The sequence below is a fragment of the Trichosurus vulpecula genome, chromosome 8 (genome assembly GCF_011100635.1).
Source record: "Trichosurus vulpecula isolate mTriVul1 chromosome 8, mTriVul1.pri, whole genome shotgun sequence".
NCBI classification, from domain to species: Eukaryota; Metazoa; Chordata; class Mammalia; order Diprotodontia; family Phalangeridae; genus Trichosurus; species Trichosurus vulpecula.
Window position 1 is genome coordinate 110285849 of NC_050580.1, and position 22226 is coordinate 110308074.

The window sequence follows — 22226 nt, forward strand, 5'->3', positions numbered from 1 at the left end:
AACAGTAAGAAATTCAGTTTGTCTCTATGACAATGTGTAAAGTAGACAAATGTGTATTAAGGATGAGAAGGTAAATTGGGGCTGATTTGAAAAAGGAGTTTCAATGCGATCCACTGTTTAAGTGACAGAGAGCTACTGAGCCACTAAAGTTTTTTTTAATGGGGAAGGGACATGGAAAATCACTCTGGCAGCATTTTAAAGGACAGATTAAAAGGGGAGAGAGGACATTAGGAGACCCAAGATGGAGGCTATTACAACAGTCTCTGTGAGAGCTTAGGAAGGCCTTGAATTAAGGTAGTAGCTATGTGAATAGAGAAAAGGGGTAGATGGAAGAGTTCTTGTGAAGATGCAATCAAACAGGATTTGCATCTGCTTGGCTTTGTGAGATAACAGCAAAGGGTAGAGATAGCATTAAGCTTGCAAACCCTGCATGACTGGAAGAAGGTTGGTAGCTGCAACAAAAAAGAAAGTTCAGAAAAGGGGTAAGTTTGGGAAGAAAGATAAGTTCTGTTTTGGAAATAGTGACTTTGAGACACCTAGAGATTGTCCAGTTCAAAATGTTTAATAATCAGTTTGTAAGGCAAGACTAAAGCAAAGGAGTGAAACTAGAGCTGGATATATAGATCTTAGTGTCATCTGCATGGAGATGATAATTAAATCCAGGAGATCAATCTTATAGGTAATCAAATAAGAGTGTAGTGAGAGAAAAGGGCCTAGAATAGAGCACTGGGAAATTAGGAAGCAGGGATGATGGCTTGGCATAGAAAATCAAGCAGGAATAGTCAGATAGATAGGAGGGGAAAAAAGAAAGTGTCATGAAAACCCTAGAAAACAAAGAATATTCAGGAGCAGAAGATTGCCAAAAGTAGCAAATGCTGCACAAAGATCAAGAAGGATGAGGACTGGGCAAAGGCCACTGGATTTAGCAATTACTGTAATCATTTACAACTTTGGAAAAAGATGTTTCAGTCGAGTGAGATCAGAAACCAGATTGCAAAAAGTAGAGAAATGAGAGGAGGAGAGGGAACTGAGATCACAATTGAGTATAAGATAGCTTTTTCAAGAAGTTTGGCTGGAAAATGGAGGAGAGATAGAGAATAAGTTGAAGGAATCTCTTAGGTTCCAGTGATGATTTTTTGAAATGGGAGACTTGGACATTTTTACAGGCAACATAGAAGGAAACAGTAGAAGAAGAAGAGTCCAAAGAGCAGGAGGACTGGAGACTGAGATTACGGTGAGGGCAATCTTCCAGAGAAGATGGGAAGAGAACGGATTGAGAGTACATGCAGAATACTTGATGAGGTGGAAGATTACTTCCTCAATAGAGATTGAAGAGAATGGTGGTGAGGAAGAGCCATATCAGAGAGTTATGAGATGTAGATAAGGGGAAAAGAAGGAAATGGTGAATGGCCTCAATTTTCTCAGTAAGTAAGGTATAATGTGCTCAGCTATGGCATTTTTCTCAGGCTGAACTCCTATAGAACAGTACCTCCCCACTCTTCCCTCTCTACTACCCTATTTTAAGTATTAATACAATGATGTGTGCACTCAAAAAAGAGAGGGTCATCTCCCAAACCACTATGCAGCTAGATTCCTGGGAGCCAATAAAAGGAAGGGACAGGAGGTAAGCATTTTATTAAATACCTGCTTTGTGGTAGGTACTTAATAACTGATGCAGCAGCAGTACCTGGCACAAAGCAGGTTTACAAATGTTACTTGCATTCAAAGTCAAAGTAGTCTCTAGGTGTGGTGCCAATACGATATTCACAAAGCCAACAGTGACTAAAAATATGGTGGCATAGTTCTGAATCACAAAATATAACAGACTCTCCATATGGAAGACAGAACCAAAACATTTATTCAAACACCAAAAAGCCAAATCCATCATAGCAACAAAGAAGTCTATACACAATAACAATGCAGGGAGCACTGCCATCCCCAAGCCTCCCCCTGCTAGGGCCTTCCCACAAACAAACACTCACAGCTAGATGCCTGTTGCCCCTCCCTCCCTCCCTCTCTCTCTCTTTCTCTCTCTCCCTCCCTCCCTCACCAACTTCTTCTCAGCTCTGCTCCACCCTTCCTGCTCCACCTGTTCAGCAAGCTCCTCCCACCACAGGCTTCACGTGACTTAAGCAGGTCACATGGGCCTATTAATGGATGGGAAGATCTTCAAATTGGTGTTACCATTACACTGGGCCAGCCAAGTTATTGGAAAGAAAGCTTCAATGGAAACAAAGGAGTCTTCTTTGCGATAGCTTGGCTGGCCTAGAGACTATTAAGCCTAGAAGGGCTGTATTCTTGAGGTCCTCTGACGAAAGGAGTTATACCAAATATCTTGTTAAAATTACTACTTAATATTGATGCTTTTTAATGTATGATAATATGATCTTAACTTGTCTTGGAAAATTTAATGTATATTTATTGATAATGCTAGGCTGATGAAGCAAAAGCAAGCAGAGGTTCCTAGCCCTTTTGGAGAACGGGTAGGGTCTGGCCAAATTCACAAGGAGAACTTTGCCCAATTAATGAATGCCATGGAGGAGCTGGATAATCCAATTAATATTCCAGAAGGCTTAGACCCTCCAGTCTGGACACATTTCTGTGCTCTAAGAAGAACAAAAATGGAAAGCGAACAAAAAGTAATATTTTATTTTTATCTATTAATATTAAATATAGAGAGTTGGCTTGTTGGACTGAAATACTTTTTTCTCTTTTTAATGTTTGTTACAAGAGAGAAATCAATGGGTGGGTTGAAAATATATATATATATATATATATATATATTATATACATTAAATGAATGATGTACAAACAAAAAAACATCAATTGAAAAATTTTAGAAACCAAATATGGAGTTGAATAAGTTTAGAAGGATATTTTTAGGATAAACGTATTCTGTCTCCTTAATAATGTAATAAATGTTGGTAGTATCACAGTATTATACTGGATATTGAGTCTTAAAGCCTGCACTGGGAGAGATAACAAACACACTGGATATTGAAGTTGGGATCCAAAAAGATCTTGACAGTCTAGAATGCTAGGCAAAATAAAAAAATAAAACTTAACATAAATGTAGTTTTAGTCTTAGAATGGAAAACAAAATCAGCTTCACAGGTACCAGATGGGAGAAGAGAGATTAGACAGCAATTCTTCCAATACAGATCTATGTGTTTTGGTGAACAGTGAGCTAAATATGAGCATAATGAACAGCCAAAAAACTGCTTTGAGAGAGGCATAATTTCCAGGAATAAGAAGATCAAAATGCTGCTGTATCTACCCTGGTCAGACCACATCTAGAGTATTATACTCAGATCTAGGGATCATATTTGATAAGCAGAAAAGCATCCTCCTGGGGAAAATTACCACCACCAGAAAGGGTGATGAAGGGTTTTGAGTGAATGACACATGAGCATCAGCTGACGTAACTAGGGATAGGATTCTTCATGTATCTGCAGGGCTGCTATGGAGAACAGGGATTAGACTTGTTCTATTTGACTCCAGAGGACAGAACTAGGAATAATGGCTAAAAGTTGTAGAGAAGCAAATTTAAGCTTCTTATAAAGGGGAACTTCCTAAAAGTTAGGGCTACACAAAATTGGAATGGGCTGTATGAGGGGACTGTGAATTCCCCCTAATTTGAGGTATCCAGGTATACTGGATGACCACTTAGTAGGTATGCTCTACAAGGGACTCTTTTTCAAGAGTGAATTGGACTATCTGGCCACTGAGGTCTCTTTCAACTCTGAAATTCTATTTTCCTATTATTCTAATTTTCATGGTACTAGAGGACAGAGTAGGTCTGTAGCAATAGAATATCTCTCCCTACCCTTTGGCAAGTTTCTTCTTTCTTCCCCAAGAAGCAACAAAGAGCAAAACTATTTAATTCTGCATACCCAGCTTTATTCTGTAGCTGGGTTACATCCAGGGTAAGACAAATGAGAAACATGGTGCTGCCCTTCACTGGACAGGCACTGAAAAGATGCATCCCCATTTTCATTCCCTCAAAAAAATTCCCATATTATTAAATACAGTGCCACCAACATCTGACCTGGCATCTTGAAATTCATGCTTCTACTCAACTATTAAGTTGTTAAAAACAAATCTAAAAATCAGGAACCAGGAAAAAATGATATTGTCAGCAAATTTCATTTTCAATAATAAGGAAATTTTATACTCTCAAGTCCTGGCAGAGAATATCATGGATTAAGTTCCTTTATATTGCTCACTGACATTATTGTGTAATTGATCTTTGATAAATTAGATTCTTCTTGTCAAAATTACTTTTAAATCATTGAAACAGGCTTGTTCTAATTTTTCTCCTTATGATCTAAGAGGTTATTTTTTGGTTTGTTCAGATAAAACAACAATCCCTTGTTATGCTGGAAATGCAGGCCTTCCTCCGGAAAAGAACTGAGGATGATGAGAAGGTGCAAATGGACATTGAAAAAGTTTTCCAAGAATTCTTCATGTAATATGACTATTGATTCTTTAATTCACATTCATTTAGGCCTATCTGAAATCTAATCCAGGGTTTTTAAGGCAGGGGAAAGTCTGTAATATAAAGGAGACTGACATCAGTTTACAATGGGTTTATCTTTGAATCTACCCTTCATCATTATGGGAATGAGTTTTGAAAACTCTAAAACCTGAGACCCCATTGTAAAAAAAGAAAAGTCACATAGTCTAGGTTAAGACTTCTTCATTTGCTCCTCTTCTGTATTTTGTAAATAGAGATGATTAGAAAGTTTTCCTAATGCCCACCTCTGTTCTTTATAGAAGAAAATGAAACATCTCTGCCCGCATTTTTTGGCTAACTTAACACTGGCTAATAAAAATAATAATAAATCTGTAAGCACTTATTAAGGATCTATTATATGCCTGGCACTGTACTAGTTCTGGGAAAACAAAGACAAAAAGGAAATAGTTCCTGCCCTCAAAGTACTTACATTCTACTGGGGCACACAAAATATGCATAAAGAAGTTATATCCAAAAGTAATATATGATAATTTTGTGGTGATCAGAAAAGGCCTTATATGGAAGACTGGTTTTTGACCTGAACTTTAAAGTAAACTAGAAATTCTAAGAGGTCTAGGTGAGGAGACATTGTATACTAGTTAATAGGGACAGTCTACTCAAAGGCATGGAAACAAGAGAGAATACATCATGTGTGATGAACAGCAAGCATTCTTCGTGAAAAGAACAGAGCTGAGCAGAAACCCTGAAATTCAAACATAAGAGTCAAATGAAACTAAGAAAGGTATAAACAGTTGGAAAAGACTACGATGGGGAAGTGTTTATTTTCTAATGCAGAAAAAGAAAGTCCCTTCGGAATCCTAATTCTTCAAGGGAATTAAATAAGACAAAAAAGAGCTGAGGGAAAGAAAAGTGAAGAAAATGAATATATTTGGGAACAAAGTAGGAGAAAGGGAAAAAAATTATCCTTCCACAGGTCCACCTATGGAAACCTTGTTCCAACTTTTACTTCCTCTATATAGTTAAGTTGGACCATCTTCTCAGCACTCTGCCAGGGCCATGGGCCAAACCAGCAGGACCAGTAGATGGGCAGTGTGTACCAGGACAGGGACTTAATCAGTGATTTATGACTCACACTTAATGGGAATTCCTTGCTTCATGGGGAATAATTGCAATCCCCAATCCCTACCAGGAATGGAGTTCAATGGATTACCTATGCCTGACTGCATAGGGTAGACACACACTGAGATAGTCAGTGTAACTTCCACCCTTGGTGTCTTCCTGATTCACCCAACTCTTACTTGTGGCTCCAAGAAGCTGTAGCATGTATACTGGCCACTCCCTGGTAAATCATTTCAGCAGATGAGCTAAATCAGATTGAGGATAACTGAGGGATCTCAAACCCTTCAGTGAGGAAGGGGGGTGTATACCCCTAGCATGTGAAGACCTCCCCGGCAGAATTGGTGGATGAGAACAATTTGTTCCAACAGTCACGAAAACAACTGAAGCAGGTGGTGTGGAATGCTTAGAACATGGTTATAAATGAAAGATGTGAAGGTCAGCCACTTCATCCTGAGACATCACCAGTCATCTTGACTTTGTCTTGCCACTGGACTCATTACTCTGGGACAGTGTGGCAGACAACTTCATACAACTCTGCCTTCCTTAAATCCAATTTATGTACAAATCAAAAGACATCACCCATACCCTTTTACTATTTTTACCTACCTCAAATTCCTGTGGTGACAGGCAAGTGACAAAGCAGCAGATGTGGATACACTGGGAGCTGTAGTTACAACCCTGCACATGGTGGCCTAGGCCATAGGGTCATCTTCTCACTGGACTAAAGCAGCAGTTGGATTTGGTAGCCCCCTGAGTGTCTGAGCAGCCTTGAAGGACCACACTGCTTACCTCTTAGCATGAGGAAGGGGTTAGAAAAGGTGTCTGCTTCACTCAACCCTGGCCTGCTTACCCTGGCAGGCAAGCATCCCACCCCGAGGTCAAAACACAAAAAAATTACAAAAACTCTTGCAAAGAGGATTCCATTCACCATAGGTACATGGAATGTAAGCACACATGTGGACGACATGAAATCCAGTAGAACTAAAAGAAGAACAGCTCTTGTTGCAAGAGAACTTAGCACGTGTTGCAGCCAAATAGCAGCCCTAAGTGAAACAAGGCTGGCAAATGAAGGCCAGCTTATGGGAGTCAGAGCTGGATACACATTTTTCTGGTGAAAGGGAGCACTATGAAGTTGGCATACGTTTTGCAATCAAAACTAGTCAGCAAGCTTGTAAGCCTACCAATCAGAGTGAACAACAGGCTCATGATAATGAGATTGCCACTTGTATTATGCCACCATCATCAGTGTGTATGTTCTCACCATGATGAACCCTGATGAGAACAAAGAAAAATTTTATGAAGATCTGAAGACCACCATTATCAATGTTCCAAAAGAGGACAAGCTTATAATTCTGGGAGATTTTAATGCAAGAGTAGGCACAGACCACCAAACATGACAGGGAATCCTTGGGAAGAATGCAATTAGAAACAGAAATGGCAAAGGTCACTTACTACTGAAGACTTGTACATCTCATGACCTTCTTATCACCGACATTGTCTTGTGTTTACCTAAGTGCAGTAAAACTTCATGGATGCACCCTCACAACAAACACTGATTTTAACAGATTGTGTGATTATAAGGAGAAGAGACAGACAGGATGTGAGAGTGATGAAGACAAGGTGTGGTGCAGATCATAGACTTATCCTCTCCAAGCTAAACATTCACATTCAAGAAAAGTGGCAGCCTCAAGGCAAGATGACTACCAGAAGACAATGTCAGCAGAACAGAGTGCTTCTCAGTGGGTGAACAGTTTGTTGCTAACTTGGAGGGAAAGCTAAGCAAACATACAGTTGGCAAGCAGAAAAGGAATGGACAGCTTTGAGAAATTTGGCATAGAGCATAGCATTTACTCATCTAGGCCAGAACACTTGCAAACATCAAAACTGGTTTGACAAAAATGTTGGGGAAATTCAGAAGCTGCTAAATGAAAAATGAGAACTCCACAGGGTTTACTAGCATGATAGTTAACCTCTAAGAAGGCAGTGTTTAACTCCATCACAAGTAAAGTACAACCAAAGATTAGAGAGATGCAGAATTCTTGGCTTAAAAAAATGCAAAGCATTTTTATGATGCCCTGAAGGCTATTTATGGACCAAAGACCTATGGTGCATCTCAACTACTCAGCACTGATGGAGATACATTGATTAGTGATAAGGACATGATCCTGGAGAGTTCTCAACAATCAATCAATAATGAAGCCATTGACTGTATACTCAGATTGAAGTCAATCTCATTCTAGCCCAACTTGCAACTGAAGACGAGATTTTGAATGCCATTCAGTTCTTCTTATGTGAATCATGTGGAATCAGCCTGATGCTAATTCTATTCAAGATGAGATTTACAAGGCAGGGGGGTCCACTGCTCATACAAAAGCTGATTGAAATTTTCTGGGTTATATGGCAGGAGGAGGCTATCCTTTAGGAGTTGATGACTCCACTGTCCATCTCTATAATAAAGGAAAGAGATTGTCCTGTGAGAACCACAGTCTCTCTCTTAGTCATTTCTGGCATGATTCTTGCCAGAATTCTCTTTAATGTCCATCTCTTTAATATCCTTCACCTGGAAGATGGCCATCTCCCTGAGAGCCAGTGACTTCAGAAAGGGCCAAGGAATGGTATTTGGTATTTGCTGCTCGATGACTCCAGGAGAAGTAAACAACATTCATCAATCCGACTAAAGCCTTTGATACTATTAGTCTTGAGGGCTTATGGAAAATTATGGCAAAATTTGGGTGCCCAGAGAAATTCATCGGTATTGCACATCAGCTTCATGATTGCATGCTTGCACAGGTTATGGATAATGATGGTCTCATGTTTTCCCAGTCACCAATGGAGTGAAACGAGGCTGAGTGCTTGCTCCCATGCTTTTTAAAAGCAATGTTTTCAGCTGCCTTCAAAGAATATGAAAACAGCAACAAGCTCAGTTACTATAGTGATGGTGAATTATTTAACTTGAAAAGGCTACAAGCCAAGACTAAAGTGGAGAGAAAGTTGGTGCATGATTTCTTGTTCATAGATGATTGTGCACTCAATGAAGCCTCTGAGGCTTGAGATACCACAAAGTATTATTTATTCTCTGCTACTTGTGCTAATTTTGGCCTAACAACAGAAAACACAGCTTCTCCACCAGCCAGCACTACACCATCCATATATGGAAACACTGGTTACAGCAAATGGAGAAATATTGAATGCTGTGGAAAAGTTTACTTATCTTGACAAGATACTTTCCAGGAATGTATACACAGAAGATGAGGTCGACTCAGACATTGCAGGAGCTACTCAGTGTTTGGGAAGCTCCAAAGGAAAGTAAAGGAGAGAAGAGGTATTAGGCTGCCTACCAAACTGAAGGTCTACAGAGCTGTTGTGCTTACTTCATTGTTGTATGCCTGTGAAATCTAGAGAGTATAACAGCAACATGCCAGGAAACTGAATTGCTTAGGAAGGTTCTGAAGATCACCTGGCAAGATAAAGTGCCAGACATTGAGGTCCTTTCTCAGGCTGAACTGCCAAGCATTCAAACTCTAATGCAGAGAGCATAACTCAGATGAGGTGTTCAAATGCCAAACATGTTTGCCTAAAAGACTATTTCATGGATAACTTACCCAAAGCAAGCGCTCCCATGGAGGTCTGAAGAAGCAATACAAAGACACTCTCAACGTTTCCCTGAAGAACTTTAGAATTGTGTGACATGGGAGACACTGTCAAAGGACTGTCCAGCATGGTGTGCCCACATCAAAGCAGCTGCTGTACTCTATGAATGGAGGAGAATTGCAGTAGCTCAAAAGAAATGAAATTACAAGGGTGATGTCTTGACTTGTGTGTGAATTGGAGTTAAGTGAGGCCAAGATGCGCAGTCATCAGCCTCACTCATCCAAAGTCTTTGGAATCCAGTGACAAGATAAAAGTCAAGATGACTGGCCATGGCCCACTATGTTATATTCAATAAAAAGTCTTTTAGGAAAGGAATGAAAATTGGAGATTCATAATTTAATCGTTAAGAATCAGTGGTTCAAAGCAAAAATACCTAATTTTGTCAAATTAAATAACAACCAAACAACATACCAAAACTTTTGGGATATAGCCAAAGCAGTCCTAGGGAGAAAATTTATTTTAATTAATACTGTCATCAACAAAAAAAAAAGAAAAATAGATCAATGAATTAGGCATGCAAATAAAACAACTAGTAAAGCAACACCTCAAAAAATCCAACTAAGCAGAAATTTTGAAAATCAAAGAAAAGATTAAAAACAAAAACACCCTTTACTTTATAAATAAAACTAGGAGCTGGGATTTGGGGGGGGGATTAATAAACAGGTAATCTGATTTTTCTTAAGGTAGTTTAGCTTTGAAAAGGAGGAAAGGTATAGGATGATGTATTGAGATGACAGGGTCTTATGAGGGTTTTTTAAGGGTGAGATGACATTTTACGTAGCACTTTAAAGTTTATAAAACATTTTTCTCATTTTTCTTTTTACAAAACAATTCTCTAGAGTAAGTAGGGTAAATATTATTATTCTAATTTTACAGATTTATACATTTACAAAGTACTATAAGTGGAAAGTTAGATGCTTATCTGATTAATTTAATGTAGACTGACAAAAGCATTCAAGTGAATCTAAATTCTTTTCTAAAATAAAATTTTTGGACCTGAATTAATAATAATTGCCTCAACTCTCTGCTTCCTTTTTTCTGTGTAGACATAATTCTAATTGTCATACTAATATGGGATCCCCAAATTAATCATTCATGCTTCACTATAAGAAAAACAAATTATCCAGATTTAGCAACTGTCAGTGATATTATGTACATTGTGGAAAAAGAGATGAAGCAAAGCTTTCAGTATACTTTATGCCTTACAGAATTTTCTCTATTTTTTCTTCAGATTTACCTTATTTTCATGTAATAATGCAGTTGGATCACTAGTCCTTTTTTAATCCTAGAGAAAATTCTGTGAGCCTATTTTCTCTACACAATATTTTAACCAGCCTGGAAGAAATATTATAGCTATTTCCATGTAAAGATGATCATTGGGAAATGGTTTTTATACATATGTATTTACATAAATATATATATACACATATATTTCAGTGTCTAGTTTTGTTAGTGAACTGGCTTAGTATGACTTGCTTCTTAGATTTTTTAATATATTGAATTAAAATATAGAACACAAAGAGGGTACATAATAGCTTCTCATTGTTTTTCAATTTAGATTACAAGAAGAGAAAATGAATTTTCAGCTGGATATAACAATTCAACTCTTGCTTACACAAGGACAAGTGGAAATGGAAAATTTCCAATTTCTATTAGATTTCACGGACTCCATTCTCATTAACAGGGTTATAATTGAAGATATAAATAGTGTAATCCGGGTAATTATGAATTTTCAGAAAGAAAAAACAGTAACTGCTATGGAAAATAAGTATAAAGTATATTTTCCTTGCTTAATACCCACCCATTTTTCCTATTTTTAAAAAATCTTGTTTGTATATCATCTCTATTTTCATATTACTTTCTTCCCTTGACCTAGTGAGGGATCTTTTATAACAAAGAACAAGAAAAGAAGAAGGAAATGAGCACTTTAGTACATACACATCAATAAATTTAACAAGTATATGCAGTGTTCTTTAGCTCTATAAAGAAGAGGTACATTGTTTCAATTCTGTTCATTCTTGGCCATCATAATTATACAACATTCAGTTTCATTTCTGTGTTCTTTCCATTAAGATTATTGCAGTCATTGTGTATACAGTTTTTCTCTTCTAATTACTTGACTCCACATCAGTTCACATAGGTCTTCTCATGTTTCTCTGAATCTTCATACTCATTTCCTATATAACATTGCTCTCATTTACCACTATTTGTTTAGCCAATTGATGGGCATCTATTTTGTTTCCAATTCTTTGCTAGCACAAAAAGACTACTATATTTGACTGTATATGGGACCTTTCTTTCCATCTTTGACCTCTTTGAGGTCTCAGAGTTAAAAGGTATGGATATTTTAATTACTTTTTTAAAAAATTCCAAATTGCTTTCTAGAATGGCTACACCAATTCATAACTCTACCAACAGCATATTAACCTGCCTTTCTTTCGCTAGACTGTAGAATGTGTAGGAAGACTGCAAAGGTAAAGAGATAGGTTGGAAAGAGATTTAAAGAAAAGACTTTATATGTTTGATCTCAGAGGTAATAGAGAGCCACTTGAGTTTATTGAGTATGGAGGTGACATGGTCAGATCTATATTTTAGGCAAATCATTTCAACATATATTTTATCCAGCATTTCCTAAATTCTGGAGTTCTTGTCCCTGATCTTGAATTTGAACAGCCTTTTGGGAGAGGAAGAAGCCATCATGGAGGCAACTGAAGGGAACCTACTTCATGAGTGTCTGAGGAGAAGCCATTGTAGTATGACTGCTACTATGAAGCCATAGGAATTGATGCTCATCTGAGTGTACCCCTGAGGTGACAGCTATTTCTCTGCCACAAGCAACTATAATATGGCTTCCCTCTCAGACCACTGTAAGGGTTTCTCTCCCAAAAGTACATTCAAGTTCAAGGTTGGGGGCAAGAACCCAAAAGTCTAGTGAATGGTAAGTAAACTTCCCTATGTTCAACTAATTATGCCTCTCAATATTTTCCAGACAACACTATTATGGGTAGGACCAAAATGCATTGATACCACAGGAAACTACTGAAGTTTTGAGTAAAGAGGTGATGCAGTCAGAAGTGAACTTGAAAAAAACCACTTTGGCAGTGGTATGGAGGCATGGATTAAAATGGGGAGAGACTTAAGGCAGGGAGAACAATTTAGGAAGCTAATGTAATAATCTAAGTGAGAGGTAATGAGAGCCTGATCTAGAGTGATGGTTATGTGAATGGAGAGAAGGAATTATATATGAGAAATGTTGTGGAGATAGAAATTACAAGGTTTTGCAACTGATTTGACATGTGGTATGAGAGTGAATAATTAAGAAGTAATCAGCAAGTGTTTATTAAGTACCTGCTATGCAAAACCAGGCAATGTACTAGGAGCTGGAGATAGAAATAAAATGAAAAAAGCCCCACTGACAATGAGCTTACATTCTAATGGGGAAGATACAAATGCATATAAAAATATATATAACATAAATATACAGTTAATAAATACAAACTCCACTAATACATGGTAGTTTGGAAGAAAGAGAAATAAGAGTTGGGGACAATCAGGAAAGGCTGACATCACGGTTGCAAATTTAGGCAACCTGCCGTTGAGTCATAGGGAAGCTGGAAGAGAAGCTGAGAAGGAGATAAAAATTCTATTTTGGGTATGTTGAATTTGAGATGCCTCCAAGACATCCATCCTCTCCCTATGTTCTAATGTAAAACTGAAGTCAGAGTATTCAAATATATGCTAATTTAATTTAGAAGGTCTTAATGTGGATTTCCTTCTGAATTTTTTTCCCCCATAGGCTAAAATTAACTTTATATTGGTCATTTTTATCATGAGCACTAAAATACATGACTGAGTATATCCTGAAATGTTTCTTTGGATACATAATTAAGCCAACTCTGTGAACTTCTTTATTTTCCTCTTCAAGAATAACTTGTGAGCTATCCCTTCCATTTAGCTACAATTTCCTTATCTTCTGGTTTCATTTATAGCAAAACTACTGATTGAAACAATTCAATACACTGTTCACTCACTGCTCACTTGTCAGGGATCTCACATGTAGAGAACCAACAGCTAAGTTAATGATCTTTTTCCTCCCCAGCATTCTGTCAAAAGTGGGAATAGCATTGAGATGTATTTCATAATTTTCTCTCTTTAATGGATTACCATGACTAAGAAATCAGTCAGCCTACTGATGATAAATTTCTCTATATTTAGCCAAGGTGGTCCCCCCAAAAGAAGACAGAATCAGTTGCTAGGGAAAATATTTGAACACTTTCCAGAATAGTAGAGCTTCTTAGAGCTTGGGGTCTATTGACATGTCCTTCAAGTATTCATGGTTACCTATTTGCCTTCCATGAGGCATCTGGGCAAGGTTGTTCTTAATCTGAGCAATTTATGAGCATAGGAAGGTGGATGACCATTGGTGACCCAGGAGATGTACTCTAGAGATGCACAAGAGAGGAAAAAGAGGACCATCTCAATTTCATTTTTCCACTAGCCTTAAAATCTATTTTTGTCCCTAACAATTAAATTTATTTGCCAAAAAATTGGCATGCTTTCAATTGTTTTGATCTTTTCTCTGATCTTAGTCCTTTTTTGTATTTTCTGTTGATTTGTTCCTCTTCTAAGTTCTTTTGATATAGTTTCAGAATATTCATTTTTTTCCTCTTTCCATTTTATATAGGCATTTAAGTACTATGAATTTGCCTTTGAGTACTACTTTGGATGAATCTCATAGGTTTTGAAACATAGCATCATCTATTATCATTATTTTTGTGTATTTTTTGTAGTATTCTCTTTCATCCACCCAAATATTTAATAGTAACTGTTCAGTTCCCTTATACTTCCTTTTCATCAAATCATTATTTATTATTGCTTTTGTTGCAATGATCCACAGTGTGGGATAGTAATCCTTGAAGCCAAGAAGACCTGTAGTTTGAATTTTCCCTTTGACACATACTGGCTGTGTGATTTGAGCAAGTTATTTCATGTTTTGGTGTCCTAGGCAATTTTCTATGCCTATAAGGTACAGAGAGGGTGCTGACCTATATGCAGAATTTCCTCATGCAGAAGCTCTCTATATCAATGAAATCACAGGTCCAGTTCCAACTCTTTGTTACAATATGGTTTGTGTATTTAGCAAACAGAATTTCTGCCTATGTTTATCCACATTTTCTTGAATTTTTATATAACATAGGTACTTAGGGAAAAGGCATAGTCTTTCCTTTCCAATTAAGCTCCTTCAGCAAATCCATTATATCTGCCTTGTTTAATACTTTGTTTAATTGTGTAATTTTGTTACATATATTAGACAATGATAATAGGATGCTGAAATTGTTCTCAATTTCTTAAAGTCAATTTTTCTTCTGAGACTATGGTTTTCTTTTACAAATTTTGCTACAGAATTATTGTACATATACTTAAGGTTGATGTATTCTCATTTTGTATAGACCAATTTGTAATAAAATATCAGTGTTAATCATCTTTAACACTTTCTGGTTTGAATTAGATTTTGGCCTATATCATTAATATCTCTCCTACTTTCTGTAGTTTGGCAATAGCATGGTAATTTTAGAACACGTTTTCATTTTGACGATATTTAAGTCTTTTTTAATTTTAATTTGATTTTTCTTAATTCTTTTTAATTTTACTCTTAGAGTTTGCTTTTTATTTATTGACTTTTGCATTTTATTGGTAGGTTCAATTCATTTGTATTTAGAACTGTAATTATTAAGCTTGTTCTTCAGTCATTCTTTTGGAAGAAAACATACATTTTCTTATAGTATTTATTATTAACTACAAATTAATAAAACCACTCTAGATAAAGTTCTTCTGATATTAATAATTATGTTGTTAAGTTGTTTCAGTCATGTTCGACTCTTTTGTGAGCACATTTAAGGTCTTGGCAAAGATACTAAAGTAGTTTGCCATTTCCTTCTCTAGCTCATTTTACAGATGAGAAAACTGAAGCAAACAGGCTTAAAGTAAGTGACTTGCCCAGGGTCACACAGCTACTAAGTGTCTGAGGCCAGATATGAACTCAAGAAGATGAGTCTTACTGACTTCAGTCCCTGTACTCTATCCATTGAGCCACTCGCTTTATCAAAAAATAGGAGTTTCGGTTTGGAATTATGTTCTCTTTCTTCTTCCCTCCTACCCCATCTATTTCTCTGAAATATCCTTTTAAAAAACTTTTAGTGATTTAGCCCCCAATCCAAAAAACAAAAAAATCCTCTGAGAATTCTCATATGCTTTTAATAACTATTTAACATTGATTATTTTAAATACTTCTCTTTGGGGCTGGGAGTTTCGTTTGTTCTATGAATACTTCCTTGAAGAAGGTATGTCTTTCTGTAACTCTGCAAAGTCTGTTTGCTTCTCAAGTATCTTCTCTCCTGCCATGATAAATCATGCCCAGTTTTGCTGAGTATATCATTCTGCTTTCAACCACCATATCTCTCAGTCTGCCCTCTTTTCTATCAACCCCCTCCCTTTTCTTCCCCTTTACCCTTACTACTTCTTCCCTCCCTTCTATCTACCCCCTCACTTTTCTTGCGTACATCATTCTGGGTCCACGGTCCGTGCTTCTTTGTAAATTCTGTATTCCAATTTCTTCAATACTCTGACAAGTCTTTTTATATGATTCCTAACTGTTGTTCCCTGTTAAGTGATTTTAAACTACTGTTAGCAATTTGCATTATTTTCTCCCTTATTATAATATTGAGATAATCATAAAGTGTCTAGGAGAGTTGAATCTTGAGTCCTTCCTTTTCAGCATCCTGTAGCTACTGCTTATATTTTGCTGCCTGTTTTCTTAATTCTAGAGTTTTTTTTTCTTTAATGATTTCATAAATTATTCTGTCCAGGTTCTTTTATTTTTCTATTTCTCTTAGATGTAACTAATTCACAGACTGCTGTGTCAAGATCAGTCATTGATTCTTTGGTTTTCCAATAACTTTGGTTATTTTGGTTAACAATTTGGTGGTTTCTAAAAGTTATTCTGCTTTTGGTATAATTTAGTTTTCTGCAGTAGGATATCTGTTCATTGCTTCCGTGGACTTCCTTAGGTATTCTATTGTATTTTTCTTATATTTTTCTTGGTCATATTCCGAGCCTCTTTTAATCTTGCTTGAATTCCTTGTATATTTTTTTATTTCCTATAACCTTTTATTTCATTTGAACTTATGCTTTTTTAAAGTAATACCAGTTCTTTCATCTCTTTGAATATGACATTTGCTAAAAGGACTTCTTTCAGGATATCTTGTATGATTGCTTTTTTTTCATTGCTTCTGATACTTTAGCTTAGTCCCCTGTTCTAGTGTATTATTAATTATATCAGCATTCTTTGGTCTACTCAGTTTAAAATTTTGGTTGGATTTTTAATTGTGTGTTTTTTAAGTCATGTTTTTTAGTTCCACAGAATTTCTACTAGGGTTTTTTTGGGGGGGTGTCTTTTTTGTGGCTTATGTGAGAAACCTGGCTCCCTCTTCAACTCTTTCACTCAACTTGTTTTACATATGTGCCCCTCTGGGTCAGTCTATTTGGAATGATATGAAGATATGGTATGTCCTTATGCTATCAAGAAAGTAAGGACTATTCCAAGCCATCAAGATTCATGTTTTCTTTCCTCAAATTATTCTTTCTGCCACTCAACTAAAGGCAAGGTTTCAAGGTTTCAGGAAAACTGAATTTAGTCTTATATGAGAATTTTTTTCTAAATATATAATCACAACAATTACAGGACTGGTATCCATAGCTTGAGCTGGAGTTGGTAGAACCATCAAAAAAGTATTCCGTTTCTTTCTGGATGTTCTTCACTTCTTCTCATGAAAGCTATTCAAGAATTCCCTCCCTGGTCATACTTGTCCTCCCTCTACCTTACCTTCTGTTTTCCATTTCTTTTCCTCTATCTTTTTTTCTCAGGTTGGGGTTTAAGAAAGGGTGAGGTGATATCCTAAGTTGACCTGGAAAGGAATAGTTTTTTGATGTTTGATCCTGATTAGAGAAACTAAGATACTATGAGAAATGTGAACTCTCAGGGAAATTTTTCATATTTTGTAGTTAGTTTTTTGTATTCCAAACCCAACAGGTATCTGCTGTATGACTAAAAGCAACAGTACAGATGTACTACAAAACCATTTCTGAGGGGATCTGGGTTTGTAATGATTATTGCATTGTAATAGTGGTTAGGTTTTTTTCACCAAAAGTTAAATTTTTAAAGTTCTACAACATTTTAACAATAGTAAAATAACTTCTATGATATGCAGAAATGTGTAAGATAAATACTGGAATATGTTTTTGGTTGTTGTTTTTTACAAGTCTCAAGGTCAAAAGAAAGTTACCAGCATGGTAGAAAGTAAGAATTTCCACAAAAGAATATTTCAGATTGAATGGGAACATAAGAAAATGGAGATGGAAATGGAAGATTTAAACCAAAAGGCTTGGGATATTCGGATGCTGTTTCTTTCAAGAGATCGTCAAAAGGTAATCACTCTTGCAAATATGGTATTTTTGACCATCCACATGGATCCAATAGCATTTTACAAAACATCTTCTGATTATATAATTTCATTCTACAAATCCATGGACTATAGGATACAGATGATAATGTGAATGATTAAATCACTCATAATCATTATACACACACCTTAACATCTAAAGTAGGTAGAAATATGTCATGGGCAAATTATCTTTGAATTCAAATGACACTGACACATATCAAAAAGCATTAAGTGCCTACTATGTGTCAGGCACTGAGCTAGGTAGATCCCTAAGATACAAAGAGGGAAGTCAAACAAAGAGCTCACATCCTGTCAGGAAAATCAGGATATAAATAAATGGAATTATACCAAATATATGCCAAATAGATACAATTTGATGACACTATAGCTAGGTAGATCTGAAAGATCTCATATGGAAGAGGACATTTGAGCAGAATCTTGAAGGAAACTAAGGATTCCAAGAGGCTGAATTGAGGAGGACATGTCCTCCTAGGACTTATCCTAGCCATGGCAGGACAAGCCAGTGCAATGACTTTGAGAGGGGAAATATTGTACTGTATATGAGGAACAAGAAGGAGGTTAGGTTAAATGTGCCAGAAGGAATGTAAAGAAGAATAATGCATAAGGAGGGTAGAAAAGTACATAGAGCTAGGTAGGTTGTGAAAGAATTTAAATGCCATATAGAATTTATAATTTATCCTAAAGGTAATAGGGAGACAGAGTTTATTGAGAAGAGAAATGACATGGTCAGACCCGAACTTTAGGAAAATTACTCTGGCAACTCTATGAAAGGTAGAAAATAGATGTGGGAAAGACTTAAGGCAGAGACATCATGGATGATAAGCCAGCAAAATAGAGTAGAAAAATAAGTAGGAAGTGGTCCAGGAGAGAACAATGACAACAAAATCTCAGAGAGGAGATCATATCTGGCAGGAAAGGGTAGTCAACGCTGTCAAAGGCTATACAAAGGAGAGATAAAGAACAGCACTAGAGTTGGTGATGGTTACTAATAAATCTTTTTTAAGCAAGAGAGTGCCTTGGGCATGTTTTTAGGTAGCAGAAAATGACCCAGTAGAAAGGGGAAAAGGGAGGAAGATGATTGTAGGGGCAGTGTGAGGTAGAAGAAAGGAAAGGATGGGATCAAGGAAACAAATATAGGCATTGTCCTTGGCAAAGAGAAGTAGCATCTCCTCTTCAGAGACTGGAATAAAGAAGGAGAAAATGAGAATAATGCCAAGGGTTTATAAAATGCAAAGGAAAAAAAGAGAGCAATAAATAACCTCTATTTTCTCAGTAGATTATAAGTTAAGGTTCTCAGCTGAGAGGGTGAGAAGAAGGATACCAATAGAATGTTGCAGAGGGAAGAGAAGGTATAGCTATTTGGGGGAATTGGGTAGAGAATCAATTAAGGAGAAAAAAAGGGCTAGACCAAGCTGAAATTCAGTAACACAAATTTGTATTGGACTTGGTCCAGTTCAGATGTGTGACTTTCTCCAGCTCTACTCAACAACATGTGATTGATTAGAAGTAAAAAAAAAAGGAAGGTGTTGGGAATGATACAGGATTGGGGGCTGGCAAAGCATGAGCTGCAATAGGACAAGGGAGATAAGAATTTGAGAGCAGAAGACAAAGAAGAGTTAAACTGATTATTAGGAAGAGAATAAATTGAAAACAGAGCAGGGGTGATGACTTAGAACAGTGCCAACCTGTGAAGAGATTAGAGATCACAATGAGGACAAAGAATAGTTTTGGGAAGAGGGTAAGGCATAGGAAAAGATTGAGTGATAAAAATTTATAATATACGAATTACATAAATGACAAACTAGTAACTAGCTAAACCGGTGATTTAGCAATAGTATATATAAGTAAAATAAGTGAAACACTAGTGATTTATTACAAGTCAAAACAAAATGATGTGAGGCTTTCATGGATATTAATCTCAGCTTTTTTCCCACTAGTTCCTAAAGGAACCAAACTATGATCTCCTGATCGGCTACCAGATTGCTATGATGGAGCAGAATATCGCTATTATAGATAAAGTAAGAATCAACCTTGTTAATCATTACATTACAGTTTCAGAGCATTGTCTTATTAGTCTTAGAGAATCGCCTATGGCACTAAGGAGTTTAAGTAACTTGCCCAGGGTAACATAATATGTGTCAGAGGTAGGACTTGTGCCCAACCAGGTCTTGACTCTGAGTCAAGCTCTCCATCTACTATTCCACAGTGCCACTCCCTAAGATTGTAAGTGACAGGAGAAATGCCAACCTGCATCAGTAGTGGGAGTTTCCTTATATGGGAGTTCCCTATGTCAATGAAATCACAGGTTCACAACTTCTATCCCAGATCCATCTAATATCGTAAGTTCTAAAATGTTTAAGGTAAGTTTCAGGGTAAAATTAATGGCTTTAAGTATTTGAAATTTCAATTCATGTCAACAAATATTTATTAAATGCTGTATGCACAAAGTTCTGTCTTAGGTGCTAGGGAGACAAGAATGGAGGAAAAAAAACCTGAACAGTTCTTCAAGGAGCTTTTGTACTCCACTGGGAATAAGGTGGGAGGAGGCAATAGAGTATATACACAGAAAATAACAAGGTAATTTGATGAGAGACTGCCAACAGCTACAAGGAAGAGTAAAGGCTTCATGGAAGAAGAAACAATTGAATGGAGCCTTGAATATAAGTGAGGATTCATAGAGGAGATAAAAAAAATAAATAATGCATTCTAGGCATGGAAGATAGCTTACACAAATGGATGGAAGCAAGAGATGGAATATCAACTTTGTTAAACAGTCCGATTTGTCTAGAATGTAGAGTGTGTGAAAGGAAGTAATTTGAAGTAGGATGGGGGGGAGGGGTGGGGGCAGAGCCAAGATGACCGCAAGACATCAGCATCTCACTGGAGCTCTCTCACAAATTCTGTCAGATATGTCTAAAAAAGTGAATCTGAGCAGATTTGAGAGTTAGAAGCCACTAATAGACTGAGGGGGGCAGGAATGCGGGGCACAGAAAAGTAGGAGACCACACCAGAAAGGGAGTAGCAGAGGAACCCAGCCAGCACAGGTCTGGGAGAGGGCTGGGAGTGAGAAACATGGGAGCAGGAGCAGGCCCTGGGCGGAAGCACCAGCTACCAGCGATGGATCCCCAGCCTCTCAGCCCAGGACAGGAGTCTTTCGGAGCTACCCATGACACCAGCACAGAGCCTGTGGCCACAGGTACAGCTACCCCTGAGGCCTCCAGCCCACACACAGTCTAAAGGTTTGAAGTGTGCCTTCTTGAACTTCTGGGAGCCCTGGTGACAAGGTAAAATGGCTCTCCATCCCTTCCTCACCCAAATAATACCCCCTCGGGAGAAATGCTACAATTGAGGAGCCAGAAGTAGGGCTTCAGTAGACTCGTAGCTCAGGAAGCTGGGGAGTTCCCCTCTTGAGGTGGCGGAAGGAGACTAGTGTAAGAAGAGAGGTGTCCCAGCAAGCCCAACCTCAGCAGAACAGTGAGAGTTCCTGAGCCCCAGGGAGGTGGAGCCAGCAATCAACACCAGGAACATCTTTGCACAGCCAGGGGGAGTAGCAGACACCAGCACAGACAACTGCTGAGACTGTGTAAGCTGTAGGGCAGGCCTAGAGGAAGAGGAGACTTCCAGCACCTAGACCACCCCTCCCCCACATCTCGCCATACTAGAGGCCTCAGCACACAAAGCCAATGAGCGCAGATCCACTTTAGAAGAGGGGAGGGGAGGGACCACAAACAAACACCATGAAAACGTAAACCAGAAGACCAAAGACTATTGGTTCCTATTAAGGAGATAGGGAAGATCAAAATACCCATTCGGAAGAGGACAGCATTGACACTATACCCACATCTGAAACCTCAAAAGGGAATGTAAGCTGGTCTCCAGCCCACAAAGCATTCCTGGAAGAGCTCAAAGAGGATTTTAAAAACCAAATTAGAAAGGTAAAAGAAGAGAACAAATCTTTAAAAAGTAAAATTGGTGAAATGGTTAAGGAGGTTCAGAATATATTTGGAGAGAATAACTCCTTAAAAAGTAAAATTAATCAAATGGAAAAGGAGATACAGAAGCTAAATGAAGAAAACAATATATTAAAAATTAGAATTGGACAAGTAGAAGCTAATGACTGACGCTAAGAATCAGTCAAACAAAATCTAAAGAATGAAAAAATAGAGGAAAATGTGAAACATCTGATTGGGAAAATAATTGACCTGGAAAATAGATCCAGGAGGGATAATCTAAGAATTACTGGTCTACCAGAAAGCCATGTTAAAGTAGGACTGGAAAGATAGGTTAGCACCAGATTGTAGAGTTCCATAAATGCCAGATTGAAGAGTTTGTATTTTATCCTAGAAGCAGTAAGGAAATCCTGATGGTTTTTAAGTATGAGAATGACATCATTAGACCTCTGCCTAAGGAAGATTATTTTGACAGCTCTTGTAAAGAGGGTGGATTGGAGAATGAAG

The 22226-nt window shown here is 37.4% G+C and overlaps 1 protein-coding gene across 1 annotated transcript in view; it reads left to right on the forward strand.

Annotated features, from left to right (window-relative positions):
- LOC118829601 (cilia- and flagella-associated protein 43-like) overlaps positions 1 to 22226 on the forward strand; it is a gene marked incomplete at its 5' end in the record, with an annotated part of 163249 nt that overhangs the window by 138922 nt on the left and 2101 nt on the right. Inside the window, 5 exons of the mRNA XM_036736554.1 lie at positions 2435 to 2639; positions 4356 to 4468; positions 10806 to 10965; positions 17567 to 17731; positions 19707 to 19787. Coding sequence (XP_036592449.1) covers positions 2435 to 2639; positions 4356 to 4468; positions 10806 to 10965; positions 17567 to 17731; positions 19707 to 19787 — 724 coding nt within the window. The remainder of the gene's footprint in view (positions 1 to 2434; positions 2640 to 4355; positions 4469 to 10805; positions 10966 to 17566; positions 17732 to 19706; positions 19788 to 22226) is intronic.